The 16,519-nt window shown below is 29.7% G+C and overlaps 3 protein-coding genes across 3 annotated transcripts; 1 reads left to right on the top strand and 2 right to left on the bottom strand.

Moving 5' to 3' along the window:
- LOC130666183 (uncharacterized) lies at positions 1-4,273 on the bottom strand. Its single transcript, XM_057467011.1, has 2 exons — positions 4,140-4,273; positions 1-4,031 (listed from the first exon to the last, which is right to left on the bottom strand). The coding sequence occupies exons 1-2, from the start codon at positions 4,188-4,190 to the stop codon at positions 135-137; spliced, it is 3,948 nt and encodes a 1,315-aa protein (XP_057322994.1). The 5' UTR covers positions 4,191-4,273; the 3' UTR covers positions 1-134.
- Positions 4,274-8,342: 4,069 nt separating this feature from the next.
- LOC130671278 (neuroendocrine protein 7B2) lies at positions 8,343-11,848 on the top strand. The gene is made up of 5 exons (XM_057475069.1): positions 8,343-8,498; positions 8,910-9,000; positions 9,293-9,671; positions 9,751-9,941; positions 11,709-11,848. The coding sequence occupies exons 2-5, from the start codon at positions 8,929-8,931 to the stop codon at positions 11,781-11,783; spliced, it is 717 nt and encodes a 238-aa protein (XP_057331052.1). The 5' UTR covers positions 8,343-8,498; positions 8,910-8,928; the 3' UTR covers positions 11,784-11,848.
- A 629-nt stretch (positions 11,849-12,477) lies between these two features.
- LOC130671286 (uncharacterized) lies at positions 12,478-15,474 on the bottom strand. The gene is made up of 4 exons (XM_057475080.1): positions 15,000-15,474; positions 14,826-14,929; positions 14,291-14,733; positions 12,478-13,230 (listed from the first exon to the last, which is right to left on the bottom strand). The coding sequence occupies exons 1-4, from the start codon at positions 15,084-15,086 to the stop codon at positions 13,154-13,156; spliced, it is 711 nt and encodes a 236-aa protein (XP_057331063.1). The 5' UTR covers positions 15,087-15,474; the 3' UTR covers positions 12,478-13,153.
- Positions 15,475-16,519: the final 1,045 nt, after the last annotated feature.

The following is a 16,519-nucleotide window of genomic DNA, read 5'->3' as shown; positions in this document are numbered from 1 at the left end:
CATTTTATATTTTATTGTTATTGTCATCGTCTTTTATTTACACAATAAAAAATTCATATAAAATAAATATAAATTACTGCTAAAAAAAATTAAAATATAAAATTAAAAAATATATATGTATATATAAAGTCCCTTCAATTATTTAAATTAACATATCTATGTAACAACTTGATGTCGTCCAATGATCCGCAGCAATTATGATGACCGCGATCATTTTCATAATTTGATTTCCTTCTGTACCGCGATCGCGACTGCAAATACTCGGCCAAGTGTTTGGCGGCGATCATTTTTTTGTAGCACTGACACTGTGACTCCTGTGATGAATTTTCCGGATCCATTGGCATCGACATGGAGACTTTTTTTTTGTTGCTATTTGGGTAATTTAATGGCGACACTTGTGAGTAAGTAGACAGCGAGCTCTCAGACAGACGTTTTTTTAAATAATAATGGTAATTTATTTTTTTCAATACATCGTATTTGTTGTCGCACTCGAACTGGGAACTTTTCTTCACTAGATCGTTGCAGTGACAGCGTAATTTGCTGTGATTTATTAATTCTTTGTGATGCTTCGAAGACGAATTTGAGTCCAAGTACGGGCATGAATTTTCTATCGCTGATTTTTTTTGAAAATTTGATGAATTATTTCTCGATGCCTTTTTACGGTCGTATAAAATTTGGGCTTTTTTATGGACTGGGCATAAATTTTCGTAATCGGATGAAAATTCATTAGTTAGAATTTTTTTACTATTATTTTTATTATGATGATGATGATGAGGGCGATGATTATGATGACGACTATAATATGGTAAGTCAGCGGTACTTGTTGATTTATCGCGTTCTTTTAGAAGCCTGTATATTTTCACGTGGAAAATGTGTTTTAATTTCTGCAGAGTTTCGCGTGAAAATACGTGCCGGAAATTACGACACACGGCTGAAATAATTGCGCGAACGTTTGTCCGCTGACGGGACTCATGACGTTGCAATTTGTCGAAATGTATTGACTGGTAATTTTTTTGCGAGTGATTGGCCCGCGGGTGATTTTTCGGGGCTGAGACTTTTTTGGAAAAATTACGGGTTTCGTTGCAGTCGCAGTTGAAGTAGAAATTGTGGAGAGAAAAATTGCTTCTGTAGTAACTAGAGCTTCCGCAATCGGCTTCTGCTGGCGAAAAAGACGCTCTGGAGGTTTTTGAAATATTTACCGACCTGACAGATCTCCGAGACTCTGGAGCTGAATTTTTATTTGACCGACGAGTTCTAGGGGTTTCAATTTCTAGTGATTTTACTTTTACTGAACTGTCAGATCTTTTCCTCTTAGTCTTTACTACGATTTTTTCCGCAGTCGGATTTTCGTCTGACTCTTCTTTGATTTTCAAATTTTGTTTTATTTTCCCAGAATTTGAAGCAGTTTTTTTAGGTTTGGACTCTGAGCATTCAGTCTTTGGATTTTCTTCAATTTTTATCGAGTCAGAATTTAAATTTTCTCCAATCGAACACAGATTCGTATCACAATCGACACCGCAATCTCCCACTTTGGCTCCAGTTTCAAAAGCCTCCGGTTCTCGTGTCAAAGCAGAGTGTGCGGAAGTAAAAACATCAGCAGAATTGACACTACAGGCACAAACCTCAACGTTCATTTCTCTATTATCATCAATTGTTACTTCTTTCTTGTCAACCTGCGTCAATTTAACCGGTTTCTCAATTTTATCTGCAACTATTTCCTTTATACTTTTCTCGGAATTTTTTTTATTATTTTCCACAAATTCCTCGCGCATTTTTTCCACTTGAAAAGACTCTGACGAACACGAACACTCTACTTCAAATTTATTTTTCAAATTCCCTTCAATCTCTTTAGCAATTTCCCCTTTTTCCTTCGACTCTTTTTCCGACTTTATTTCAAATAAAACTGACGGTTCTTTCTTAATATTTTCATTTTCCAATTTCGTTTCTTCCAAAGAACATAATGAACAATTACAACCCATTTCATGTTTCTCGGAAACTTGTCCATTTTTCTCACCCGGTTTTCCATTTAATTTTTCATCCACCGAACATGTAGAACAGATGCAATCTAATTCACTTTTCTCATCATTTTCTTCCAACGAACAACTCGAGCAATTACAGTCCCAATTATTTCCTTCTATTTTGTCCACTATTTTTTTAACATGACCCTCAGAAATTTGTTTCCTCGATTCATTTTTCTCCAAATTTTCTTTAGAACTTTTCTCCTCACACTCAGAAATATTTTCCCCTGTCTTACCTTCGGGTTTTTCCGCGCATTCCATAACTCCGCCAGTTTCGTCATCACTCGCGCCTTCTAAATCCTCTTTTTCATTGCAATCGCAATTTTCCTCGATAGTTTTCAAAACTTCAAAGACAACCGAATCAACCGGAAATAATTTTTCTTCACATTCCTCTGACTTTTTATCACTGACCTTTTCTTTGTCTCCTATTCCATCGCAACATTTTTCAAAATTTTCCCCAATAGTCTGCACCGAAATTGACTTCATAACTTTGCAATCATCTGAATTTTTCGAAATTACATTTCCATCATTTTCACTTATATTTATATAAATATCAATATTAGAATCCTTGGACATTTCTTTATTTTCCTCACAATTTTCTTTACCACTTGAACAACAATTTTTTTTATTTCCCGCCGAAAAATTTTTGTTTTCAATTACGCTGTCAATTGAAACACTCGTGCCCAGGGAACAGGAGCAAGAATGTTCAGAATCACACATGACTGAAGATTCATCCAAAGATTTAACGCTGGTTCTCGCAGTGATAAAATTATCGCCATCAAAGGAATCAAGATCACAAAAACATTGTCCTCTACATTTACATAAATCACCGTGTACATTTCCACAGTTTTTGATACTTATACATTCATTTCTACTCTTACGAACACTCGTATCATAAATTTTCGTCGAGGTTACAATTTTTGAACCTTTCAAATCACTTTCATTGACATCGAAATTATCATCAATTAATTGGCAGTTATTTTCAATTGGTTTTTCTTCAGGAATATTGTCTAGATTTGCAACAGACCCAGAATCGTTTTTGGAAAAATCAATTCTTTCGGTGTACAAACAAGTTTTATTACCATCAGTATCTTGTTTTTTTAATTGAATCTTAACATAATTTTCTTGTAATTTACACAACAATCGGCATTTATTTAAATTCTTAGCATCCATAGGCTCTAATATTTCGTTCAAAGAAAAGCACGTGCTCTTTAATGCCCTTTCTAATTTATTTTTAGCCTTGACACTCAATGGCGACTCACTCATATCATTTTTGACAAAATGTCTAATCAAATTTTCACATTTACAAGGAACAGATGACTTTCGTTTTTTTGAATATTTTGAATTTCGCGGGTCCCCGATTAAAACCATCAAATTTTTTCCGTCATTACTCGGATCTGATTCTTCGCAATTTTCCTGCAACTCGCCATTGGAACAAGAACAGGAGCAAGAACTTCTGTCAGAACTTTTTTCAAAATTCGAACTTCTCCTTTTACTGCTGCGTTTTGGATATTTGGCATCAGAATCCCGAGGCGTAGAACTGGAATTAGGGGAGGCCGCTAAAGTGGAGCCGACTTCGACTTCAACTCTCGATGCGATAGAAGCAGAATTTTTTGATAAACGCCAGTAATTTTTTTCGGTAACGTAACTCACTGCGTTCGCGTATCGCAGAATATTTTTTTCGCCCAAAGTGTCCAGATCGCGGCAGACTTTGTTCAGCCGATTGCTCAACACCAGAGTGTTGATGACACAATTTACCAGCCCGTTGTTTACAAAATAGTAGAAAACTTGTTTAAGACAATTTTGGACGACCCCCACTTCATATTTTATCGTCCCGACAATATTTAGACACCTTTCCCAATATGTCGGTGTATCTTTTTTATCGCAAACAAATAATTCGAGTAATTCACAAATTCGCTTGTCGACACTCGGGACAAATAGAGTACGAAGTACGTCCACATATGGATCGTATTTATCACAAGTGAATCCATTATTTAAATTTATATCAGTATTCTAAAATTTAAAAAATTTTTTTTATGAAAAAAAAAATAATAGGAGGAAGAAATGAAAAAATTAAATAAGAGGTTAAATTAAAAAAAAAAAAAACAGACAAATATTTACCGAAATTCTGTTTACTTTAGTATTAGATATACAGGATTGGTTTCCATTCATATTAACCACTCGCAGCCCACCATCAGATCTATTTTGGTGGACTTTAAATCGTCTGTATAAATAATCATGTCGATAATGAATTAATAAACATTTTAATTAATTTTTTATTATATAAATTCGACTGAAGTTTGTTGCGAATAATTAATTTTTTTTTATATAAAACAATTCCACATCAATTAGACGTTTACTTTAAATTTAAATTTAAAAAAAAAACCGAGTAGAACAGAGACAACTTTTAACGTCATAAAGACGTCTTTTAAAAGGACAAGACAAATTTTTGGTTGTTTCGAAGCCGTTTCTTAGACACATCCAAAAAATTAAAGGAACAAGAAAATTTTATAAATTTTTTAGTGATTTTTGGAAGGCTGTATTTTCGTGAAAAATTATCGTACCAAAAAAAAAAAAGCAAATTGAAGCTTGAAGTCTAGTTTAAAGATCTTCTGGCAAAATAATTTTTTGAGCCACGGTTTTTGCGGAATCATAAGAAAAAGGTCGAGACGAAATTTTTCAAAATTTTTTTTGGTATAAATATGTATAAATAAGACATACAGGTGTTGGTTTTAGGAGTCATAGAAAATTTCTTTTTTTTTCCATCCCATAAAAGTCATTTCGATTAAAAAATCGTTTAGATGACGACTTATTTGTAATTTACTTTTTGTCGTCACTTGAGTCAATTTCTTTAAACAGATATTTTTTCGAGGACATAAATTTCTGTTTATTTTGTCAACATATTGGTGCCTTATCGATAGATCAAAACACTGCTATCTTATAGATGTCACAAAGCCCAGTGCTACTTGGGAACATTTCTTTAATTTTACACAGAAAAAAATGATACTGAAGTCAGCTGACGTCTAATAATTTTTTGATTTTTTAAAAGACGATAAATTATAAAAAAAAAAATATTAAAAAAAATTTCACTTATAGTCTTTTTAATTTTCTACATGTGCATTTTTTCAGTTTTTTTTTTTCTTCAAATTTAATTGTTCAGAATAAAATCCGAAAATTTTTAATTGTCTGCTAACTTCAGGATCATAGAAAAAAAGATTTCTTGGCCCAATAAATATTTTGCCCTATGAATTTGCAGCCAAAAATTTTTTCTTCCAAGAAAATTTTTGTTTTTAATTTATAGTGAAAATTTCTTAGAGTCAAGTGAAATTTTCTTAGTAAAAATTTTTTCCGCCAAAAAATCCTTTTTTTCTGTGCAATAGAAATGAGCGAATTTTGAAATTGATTAATTGTTGATAAGAAATTAATTGATAATTTGAAGGAATTTTTTTTAATTAAAAAAAAATTTGAATACTGGGGAGATATATTTAGATAAGATGAGTTTTAGAGATAAGGTAAAAAAAGTAGAACAAGGTTTAATAGTTTAAAAAAAGAGGCATCAGTCGGTCGTCTCGTTTACTAAATTCGAGTGGATGATGAGAGGAGTGATGAAGAGTAGAGAAAAGGGAGATGAAATCGGCGGGGGTGGCCCATTCAGATAGTGGCCAGAGCAAACTCGCTCCTGTTGGCGCGTTCGCGGGGGATCAATACTCGCGACGCCGAGACGACAGAGGACCGTAACAACCGTTTTCTCAAATAAGTATACCATCTTCATATATATTTATTTCATATATATAGAGATCTATTTCAAGGCAGATGTTTTTCCGTACCGAGATAACCAGTTGACAAAATAAAAATTTTAAAAATAAATTTCAAACGTGAGCTGGTTCTTGAAAATTTTTTTTTACTTTCTATTCACTTGAAAAAAAGATGAATAAAATTTAGGATGGACTTTATAGTCATGTTCAGTAAAAAAGGATTGATAAAATAAAATTCCGTAAATATTTAGCATCGATAGGACACGATGTACATTGGAATCATTGACTCGCGTGCGAGGAATCTTTGGCACGTATCACATAACTCGGCTTGATTTTAAAACACAATTAACAATGAGTTGTATTTTTTGTCACCAAATTCTCTAAATTATTTATTTTATTTTTTTTTTATGTTGAGATTTTATGGGGAACGAAAGTGAAAATTAGAATTTTATATTCAGTGGATGTAATTTTTAAACTTTATTACAGCTATTTAATTAATAGATTAAACTTAAAAGTTTTACAAGTGCGAGGGGAGATTTTGAGATATTTTATTCAAAAGTCATCATGATATTTTTATTAAAGTTTATTTTGGTGGGAAAAATTAATTACTTAGTAGTAGAAGTAGAGCAAATTGTAGTTTTAAAAATTGGTATGTCTACAACTTCTTTATACTATGGGGTGCAAATATGACGGAATATTTATTTTTATTACGTCAGAAAATATTTTGATTTAATATAAAATATTGTAATTTTTTTTTATCAAAATTTCTAATGGAAAAATTTCTGTATTGAGACAAAAAATCTAAAAATTTACTGAGATAAATTTACTGAGTTGAAATATTGGAACAAATTAAACCATAACACAAAAAAATTTATTTTACCCTCGGCTTCTTATAGTAAATAAGCCCGTCCAAGATAGCAGAAGAATTATTAAGTACAGAAAATTTGTACTCCTTCAAATAATAAGTGATATCATAAATTAAATAATAATATGAGCGATGCGAGTGTGCTAATTAAGGACGAGTGAATTTAATTTTTAAGCCCGGGCTAAAAATAAATTAATAAATAAAAAAAAAATATATATATATATATATATCTACATATTCTGTAAAAAATTAGTAGAGTAAATCCGGAGTGAATGCGAACCGATGACTGTTTACTTATTTACTCCCTTGGAGTAAAATTCACTCCAGGGAATTTATTTTCACATCGAAATTCCAGTTCGAAATTTACTAGGAATTTATTTTTACATGAAAACTCCGAATCGGAGTCAATGCGGAAAAAACTCCGTATGCGATTTTTTTTTACTCCGGAACTTCAGGTCACGGAGTGAATTTGAATTTAAATAAAATTCGTAATCACTCCAAATTAACTCAAAATTTTTTTATGTAAAACTGATAACATAAACTTTAAAAAATCCGGAGTGAATTGGGAGTGAAATAAAATCCGAATTCACTCCGGATTCACTCCGCCACTCGGAGTTCCGGAGTTTTAAAAAAATTACTCCGCATGCGGAGTAAATTGGGAGTTTTTTTTAGCGGAGTGATTGCGGAGTGACGCGGATTTTATTTCACTCCGGTCCGGAGTTTTAATACTTAAATAAATTTATATTAAACTGTTAAACAATGTGTGCGTGTGTGTGTGTGTGTGTGTGTGTGTGAGTGTGTGTTTGGGTGTGTGCAGGTGTTTGTGTGCAAATGTGTGCATGTGTGAAAATGTGTTCGTGTGTGCAAATGTGTGCGAGTGTGCCTAAATATGTATGTGTGTATGTGTGTGCATATCAGGTGATCAATAATGTAATACGCAAATTTTTACTTCGATTTTATTATGTGGAGTTATATTTTATTAATAATATTTTTAAAACTCCGCTCCGGAGTGAATTTCACTCCGGAGGGATTAAATTAATAAAAAATTATCTACTCCGCGAAAACTCCCCTGCGGAGTGAATAATAAAAATTCATTCACTCCGCATTCACTCCGGATTTAATCCGCATTCACTCCGGGAATTTTTTACAGTGTATAAAATAATAAGAACGAAAAATAAAAAGTAAAATTACATAAACGTAATTTAATGAAGGTGACAAAAGCACAATAAGCGACCTGCTTTTTGGTCGACGTAACGATTCTGAAAGGGGTCCTTTGATCTTTCGACCCCACCGACCACTGGGAACGCAATACATTTTATCATCCCTCTGGCTTTGTTAGACTGTTTGTTACTCGATCACTCAATCCTACAAATTTATTGTTTATGACAAATAATTCAATTTTATTTCTCAGGCATAAATTAAATTTGTCTTTTACTTTTATCAGATACCCGCAGACAATTATAGTAAATGAGTTAATTTATTTAATAAATTAGATTTGAGTTGTCAATGAAAGTTTGTGATTAAGATGATGAACATGTCAGTCAATATACATATACATATATACATTTATATTATCTATACAATAGATATGTGGGTCGGGTCGTATGCGCGTTGACTTTAGCCGAGCGATGCAAAGTCGAGGGATAACGTGGGTGGTAAATTCACGTGAGAAAAGCGCGTTACGAACATCCGTTTGTTAGGATGATCAATACTTTAATACAAAATAACACCAGGGAAGGCGCGATCTACTTGCTCGTGCGTTCTTCATCCAACGAACGACTAGTTTAACAACACAAGTCATTTTGTTGCTTCTAAATTTTTTTGTTATCAATACAAACAAATATTTGTACTTAATTACACGTAAGTAATTTTATTTACAATTTACGCGGTAAAAAATTACGAGCGAATGCGGATTTTATTTCACTCCGAATTCGGTTCCGCCACTCGGAGTTTAGGAGTAAAAAAAAAATCCGTGATTTTTTTTTAGTCAAATCATTTCGGAGTGATCTGGAGTTTTTTCCGCATTCACTCCGAATCGGAGGTTTTGTAAAAAATAAACTCCCAGGAGTGAATTTTACTCCGAGGGAATTAAATAAATTCGGTCCGCATTTACTCCGGATTTAATTCTCGTTTACTCCGAAAATTTTTTAGTGTATTAATTTGAATTGTCGGTTAATAAAAAAAAATTTAACCAAAATTTCTGTTATTAATTTTTTTTATTGAGAAATTAATTGATAAAAAAATTTTGTAAATTTATTTGAAATTTTCCAGGTGATTGAAAATTTAAAAAATGATATCGACAATTGGAGTACTGACAATTATTACAATTGTTCATGGAACAATGTACATACCATCAGTGAAGGTATAGTTTGTTTAATAATAATAATTTTTTTTTTTTAAAGAATTCTCTTTTTTTTTTAATTTTCTTAATTAAATTCTAAAGTAATTTTCAAAAATTATAAATAATTTCTTTTAATTACTCAGAGATTAAAAAATTAAGGTCTAATTAATTTAAAAATTCAGAGGAAAAAAAATTTTTTGAAATTGAAATTTTAATAATTTTATAAAAATTTGAATAAAAAATTTGTATAATTAATCATAGCAGTGAAAAAAAATATTATTTTTATTTTCATGTTTGTATTAAAAAAAAAAAGGATCGTTTGTATTCGGATTTACTACTCCGGGATATAATTGATCACATGAGTAAAGATTTGGCAGAAACAGCGGACTCTTATCTCGAGTATCAAGACACAGCTCGCGATTCCGAGGACTATGATAAAGCGAAGGAAATCCCCGCAGAAATGCCGATTGATTACGAAGGAATCGAGGCACTTAATCCTAATCCGAGTATCCGCGACCACGAGTACCTGAGACACAGCACGCTTGTAGCAAACCAGAGATTGACTCAGGATGTCGTTGATGACAGCCACAAAATTCAAGCTCCCGCTCCCAAGGGACCCAAAGAAGAAAAATCGGAAAATACGCTGCCGGCTTATTGCACTCCGCCCAACCCGTGTCCTATTGGATACACAAGTACTTTTTTTTTTAAATATTTGTTAAAAAAAAAAAAAAAGAAAATAATTTTATTTGTAAATTAAATTATTTGTCTTAGGCGCCAATAATTGTCTGGAGAATTTCGAAAACTCAGCAGCGTTCAGTCGCGATTTTCAAGCCTCCCAAGATTGCATGTGCGACAGCGAACATATGTTAGATTGTTTGAACAATAATAATGATAACAATCAAGCTGCTATGAGTGGACAGATTGCAAATTCGGAGTTTGAAAAAATAGTCGAACATTTTCAGGTAAAATTGTTTTTTCAATGGGACATTTTTCCAACCAATGGTCGGAAAATTTTTTTATCTTTAATCTTTTGAATAAAATTTGAATTAAAAAAATTAATTGGTCGCTACACCCATGAAAAAAATTTATAAAAAAAATATATTAAAAATACATAAAAAATATATGAATATATATAAAATATGTATAAAAAATATATTTTAAATAGCTAACTTTTGGCCGATTTTCGTATATATTTTATATATTTTAAATATATTAAAAATATATAAAAAATACATGGATAAAAATATGCGAAAAATATATTTTTCTTATATTTAAAAATATTAAAAAAATATATTAGTAATATATTTTAAATCTATAAAAAATATATTTTTTATATAATTTTTGTATATTTTTAAATATAAAAAAAATATTTTTTTTGTATATTTTTATACATGTATTTTTTATATATTCTAAGATATATTTTTAATATATTTAAAATTTATAAAATATATACGAAAATTGGCCAAAAGTTAGCTATTTAAAATATATTTTTTTTATATGAAAAATATATTTTTTTTATATTTAACATATATTGCACGACTCATAATGCGAAGCATTAGGGAGTGCTTTACGATCGAAATTTTTTTTCGCCTCCTTTTCTTCAACTATTTCTGTTATTATCGTGTTATTAGGAAACAGAAACATCTCAAATGATGCACCATTTTACAGATAATTTAATAAAGATTATTTCTGCAATTTTCGAACATAAATTCAGTGCAATAGAAACGAGAAAATCATTAAAATAAACTAAAAAATTTTCCCGTCAAGCAGTAAAAAAATTTTGTAGCTTGAAAACACAATATCTCGAAAAAGAATCCATAATTTAACTCCATTTTTTTTTTAAATGACTCGTCTTGCCCTAGAAGGATTTGCTTTCGAAAATGGCTATCTAACTTTGTGTTATGCAATTGTAATTAATAAAAAATTAAATCGAATTTTCTTTAATTTTAGCCTAAAAAATATGTGTGGACATTCGTCTTAACAAGTGCGCATGCGTGGTATTTTTTTTCTCATACTATCACCCAGTGTGCCTGCGCCATACTTTTAACCGATTCATTTGGCGCGGGTATTTCGAAAATAAAAATATAAAAAATTGAGATTAGACGAATAAATAAATAAATAAAAATAATAAATAAACAAGTGAAAAATAAAAATAGAAAAAAAAAGTAAAATTTTTCACAGATCGTACGGCGAAAAATTTCGGAATTTTTTACGTTTGAAATTTATTATTTTTTTTTTTTTTATTTTAAATAAAATTATTTTTTTTATCATTTTTATATAAATAAATAACGTTTGTCTTTCAAATTTTATTTATTTTTATTTTTTTTATTTTGCCTACGACATTACCCTTTCGGAATATTTTAATGTTTACGATCAAATAAGCATTATGAGTCGTGCACTTTTGGATTTTCCAAACTTTTTTTTTTATAAATTTTTTTCATGGGGGTAAATTACTATGATACTGAAGTTAGCCTACGTCTAATAAGTTTTAGATTTTTTAAAAGCTACAAATTATAAAAAAAAAATATTCAAAAAAATTGCACCTATAATTTTTAAAATTTTCTACATGTGCATATTTTTAGCCATTTTTTTTTGTAATTGACTTGTTAGAAAAAAATATCCGAAAATTGCTAACTGTCTGTTAACTTCAGGATCATAAATTATTTGCCCATTTACTGGATAGTAATTTTTCAAAAAAAATAATAATTGATCATTTATTTTTTTTTCAGGAAAGCAATCCCTACTTCCGGGGTGAAAAATTACCAATAGCCGCCAAAAAAGGGATCAATATTTTTTCGTACTAATTTTAATAAAAAAAAATTACGATTCAAAAATTTCTGACTAATAATTTCCAAAAATTTTTTTTTTTTTAATTGAAAAAAAACTCAGTCTAATTTTACATAAAAAAAAAAAATCGAAATTCATTTAAAAATTTTATTGCGAATAAATTATTCAGAAAATTATTGAGGGCAATTTTTGACAGCGTTTTGAAAAAAAATATATAATCTATGGTCTAATATCAAATTATCAAAATATATATAAATATGAATTAAAAAACATTTGCATGGACGCAAATGTTGGAAAAAAATATACATATTAATTATTAATAATTATGATTAATTTAATGAAAAAAAAAAAAAAAATAATAAAATATATATGTTACAAATATTTTATTTGTACCGTTGAAAATTTACATATTTTAACAAAAAATCAGTATGTACTCAAATATTTTTAACAATAATAATTAAATATTATAATTAATTATTACCCACACTGTAAAAAATTTTTGGAGTGAATACAGAGTAAATATGAACCGGAAACTGCGTATTTCTTTAATCCCTTTGGAGTAAAATTTACTCCTAGAGTTTATTTTTATGATACTGAAGTTAGCCGACGTCTAATGATTTTTGGATTATTTTTCTCCTGATAAATTATGAAAAAAAAAAATATTCGAAAAAAATGCACTTTTAGATTTTTTAATTTTTTTAAATGTAGATATTTTTTTTTTTTTTTTTTTTTTTTTTTTTTTAATAATTAATTTGTTTGAAAAAAATTAAAAAATTTTTGATTGTCTGTCAGTTTCAGGATCATGTTTATTTAAATATTAAACTCCGAGTAGAAGTGAATGCGGATTCAAATAAAATTCGTAATCACTCCCGATTTCTTACAGTGCGATAACTGCAGAAAAAAAATATATTTATTAAATGGAAGTAAAATGTATTTACTAATGGTGCTATTTCTTTAATTATTAAATATAATTAAAAATATATTGAATGCTAAAAAAATGCGGACTTTTATTTCAGTACCTGGTACTTGAGAAAATTAAATTACAATCGAAAATTAATTAACTGGGCAATTTAATTACTCGTATAAATTAACATGCCTTTATTAAAATTAATAAATAATCTCAATTAAAGAGAAATCTAATTTTGTGTTTTTTTTACATTTACGATCAGTGCAATTAGAAATTTAAATTAATGCGTATGTACATTTTATAGGTTTGATCGTTTATAAGTTTAAATGATAAATTATGTACAAGGCTTAGAGATAATTAAATTAATTAATTTTTACATAAAAAAAAATTAATTATAAATATATAAACATAATTAAAGCAAATGCTAATAAATAATTTCGCGAATACTTTGTACCGGTTAATGGGAGTCATTTTACGCTGTTATTTTTTCCTAAAGCTTAGTAATGTGTTGTAAATATTACTCAAGGCTGTCGTCAAATCATTCCGGTCTTTCGCTCCTGTAATTAATAATTCAAAATTAATTCATTAATTATTCGATTCACAAGAGTCTCGACATTTCTAAGCAATGAGCCACTAAATATATTATTTTTTGTCATGATTCCCAAAAAAATGATTTCCATTTCTCATGAAAATTCAATGAATTATTTTGGAATTTGAATATAAGTAAAAATCATTTGTACCCTTGAATTACTGAGGAAATTTCCGCTAGTTTGAGTACCAACATCGATATGTTTCCATTAAAAAAAATGTCTCTCATTACAAATAATTAAATGACAATTAAAATCGATCAATTATCACTTGATAATAAAATACCAATGTGGGTACTCATTTTACGCGAAATTTCCTCAGCTTTTAACCTCCGCCCCTAAAAAAAATCCATGTCAACATTTGATTTTTTTTTTAGACAAAAATACAATTTTACTTGTAGACAATCAACAAAATGAATATAAGTAAAAATGATTTGTACCATCGAATTACTGAGGAAATTTCCGCTAGTTTGAGTACCAACATCGATATGTTTGCATTAAAAAAAATTTCTCTCATTACAAATAATTAATTGACAATTAAAACCGATCAATTATCACTTGATAATAACATACCGATGTGGGTACTCATTTTACGCGAAATTTCCTCAGCTTTTCACATCCGCCCCTAAAAAAAATCCATGTCAACATTTGATTTTTTTTCGTGACTAAAATACAATTTTACTTGCAGACAATCGACAAAATGAATATAAGTAAAAATGATTCGTACCCTTGAATTACTGAGAAAATTTCCGCTAGTTTGAGTACCAACATCGCTATGTTTCTATTAAAAAAAATTTCTCTCATTACAAATAATTAATTGACAATTAAAATCGATCAATTATCACTTGCTAATAACATACCGATGTGGGTACTCATTTTACGCGAAATTTTCTCAGCTTTTCACATCCGCCCCTAAAAAAAATCCATGTCAACATTTGATTCTTTTTTATGACTAAAATACAATTTTACCTGCAGACAATCAAGAAAATTTCCAGTCGCTCATTACAATTAATTTAAAAAAAATAATTACCTGTCATTACTATTTTCCCATTGACAAAAATTAGCAAAACGACTCTCGGAGCAATCAGCCTATAAATCAAACCCGGATACAACTCCGGTTCGTAGGACGTAAAATTGCCATGAGACTCGCACAGACTTTCCAATTTAATTGGAAACTTTAAATCACAAGTCGCCACAATATTCTGGATCTTGAAGTCCATAAACTTTACCTGGAACCCGATTTTCTGTATGATCCTCGCAAATTTACGGGTCGCCAGGTAAGAGTCTTCTTCGCACCGGGTTCCAGTGCAAACCAGTTTACCAGAGGTAAATATCAGCGCAGTAGCACGAGGGTTTCGTATTCTCATTATCAGTCCAGTGAATCTCGACGGATTGTACTCGGAGTTACGAGTGCAGGCATTTATTTTCATTAAGTTTAACTCAGTTCCTAAATTAACTGTCGATACGACATTCCTGCATTCAGTACAGACATTATTAGACCCATTACAATCTATAATAATAATTAATAATAATAAAAAATAATTAAAATAATTAACAAAACCTACTGTAGCACAGGCTCCAATACTTCTTTCTGGTTTCCCGCTGGAGTTGAAGGTGTCATCGACGCTTGCGGGTTACTTTGCAATGTACTTGGCCTCGGTACATTTGTCTAAAATATTAATTATTATTATTAATAAATAAATAAATAATAAATAATTTAATTATAACCTTTTACTTACAGTCAGTGGTGGTGCCATTGAACTGTCATCGGAAGATTTTACTGGACTACTCAGTAGTTTTTTCAACTCGTCATTTTGTCCGGACATTTTTTATTATTTTTAATAAATAATTATTTGGTTTTATGAGTCAACTATTTTTCAAAAATTGTATCCTCTGTCAGTCATCACGTGGACTTGAATAAAACTCTTCCAGATGCTTCTGATGCAATGCTGGCTCTGTTTTATTATGGATTTTTTTTGTTGGTACCGGCGATGAATTTTTTGTGGTCTAGTGACTTTCTGGGGTCTAGTAAAATTTGGAAATTAATTATACTTGTAGTGATTAATTAAATTAATCAAGAAATTACTAGAACTGTCATCAGTAGACTGGATTATTATTATTATTTTTTTTTTTTCGGTGAAAAAAATTTGGAAGTCGGAGGATTCGAACCGAGGACCGGACACGTGAAGAATGAAATGGTTGGGGTCGATATCCATATGGCCACGAGGAAGATTTTACATTGATTGTTATTTTTACGTTTTAAGGAAAAAAGAAAAATTTACTTGTGGCGCCAGTGGTCATGAAACCGCGGGAAAATTCAAATTTTTTAAATTATGGATTCGAGGGAATTATTTGACAGGTTAATAATTTGTAGATAAATACTAAAATTGATGATTTGAATCTATGAAATATTTTGAGGAAAATCATTACTGATATTTTGTTTACATTAAATAATTTATTGCATTAATTTACGGCAGCTTTTTGAATTTTTATCGTGACAGCAGCGACTTTTTAAACTCACAATTTAATTTTTTAAACTTCAAATCATGATAACTCGTAAAATAATCATTCTACATGAAAATTGAATATGACCTTTTTTGTAGGAAATTAAATTTCCTAAAAAAAAGGTATCAATGATTTTGTTCATAAGTTTCATAGTTTCAGAGATATTTTTATTTTAAGTTAAATTTACGATACTGAAGTTAGCAGACGCCAAATAATTTTTGAATTTTTTAAAAAACAATAAATTATAAAATAAAAAAAATTTTTGAAAAATTGCACATGTAGCTTTTTAAATTTTCTACATGCGCATATTTTTTTTTTTAATTTTAGTTTTAGTGAAAAAAAATTCAAAAATTTTCAATCAGGATCAAGAACTGACTGTGATCTATTTGTGAAGTAAGATTGAAACCGCAGCAAGTTACTTCGATCGAGAAACCCATTTCGTACATGAGAGTGTATAATACTTCCGGTTTGACATAATCAAAAGTTTTTGAGAAATCAAATAATATAAGATAAGTAAAATCATCACTGTCAATAGCTTGTCAGATTTCATCATCAGTAACAGACAATTTCGGTCTCAATTTAGTCTGTAAATTTATATATAATTTCACCATATTTGTGGTGAGAAAATATGCCTTGAGAAATTATTGCTGAGAAATTTTGTCGCAAGAAATTATTGCATGAGAAGAAAAAGGCGGTCGCCCTTTTCACAACACAATTTTTATTAAATGACTGTAAAATACTCCGAAATGGAATT

This window comes from Microplitis mediator, chromosome 1 (assembly GCF_029852145.1).
Source record: "Microplitis mediator isolate UGA2020A chromosome 1, iyMicMedi2.1, whole genome shotgun sequence".
Taxonomy (NCBI): Eukaryota; Metazoa; Arthropoda; class Insecta; order Hymenoptera; family Braconidae; genus Microplitis; species Microplitis mediator.
The sequence above is the reverse complement of the archived record's forward strand: the minus strand, read 5'-3'. Positions and strand labels throughout refer to the sequence as shown.

Excerpts from the sequence above, each read along its gene's own strand:
- LOC130666183 (XM_057467011.1), bottom strand. The coding sequence starts at position 4,190 with ATGAATGGAAACCAATCCTGTATATCTAATACTAAAGTAAACAGAATT. Across the intron at positions 4,032-4,139 it reads CTAAAGTAAACAGAATTTCG|AATACTGATATAAATTTAAA; the intron begins GTAAATATTTGT and ends TTTAAATTTTAG.
- LOC130671286 (XM_057475080.1), bottom strand. The coding sequence starts at position 15,086 with ATGTCCGGACAAAATGACGAGTTGAAAAAACTACTGAGTAGTCCAGTA. Across the intron at positions 14,734-14,825 it reads GTATTGGAGCCTGTGCTACA|GAATGTCGTATCGACAGTTA; the intron begins GTAGGTTTTGTT and ends TACTGAATGCAG. Across the intron at positions 13,231-14,290 it reads TGGGAAAATAGTAATGACAG|GAGCGAAAGACCGGAATGAT; the intron begins GTAATTATTTTT and ends TATTAATTACAG.
- LOC130671278 (XM_057475069.1), top strand. The coding sequence starts at position 8,929 with ATGATATCGACAATTGGAGTACTGACAATTATTACAATTGTTCATGGA. Across the intron at positions 9,001-9,292 it reads TGTACATACCATCAGTGAAG|GATCGTTTGTATTCGGATTT; the intron begins GTATAGTTTGTT and ends AAAAAAAAAAAG. Across the intron at positions 9,672-9,750 it reads GTGTCCTATTGGATACACAA|GCGCCAATAATTGTCTGGAG; the intron begins GTACTTTTTTTT and ends TATTTGTCTTAG.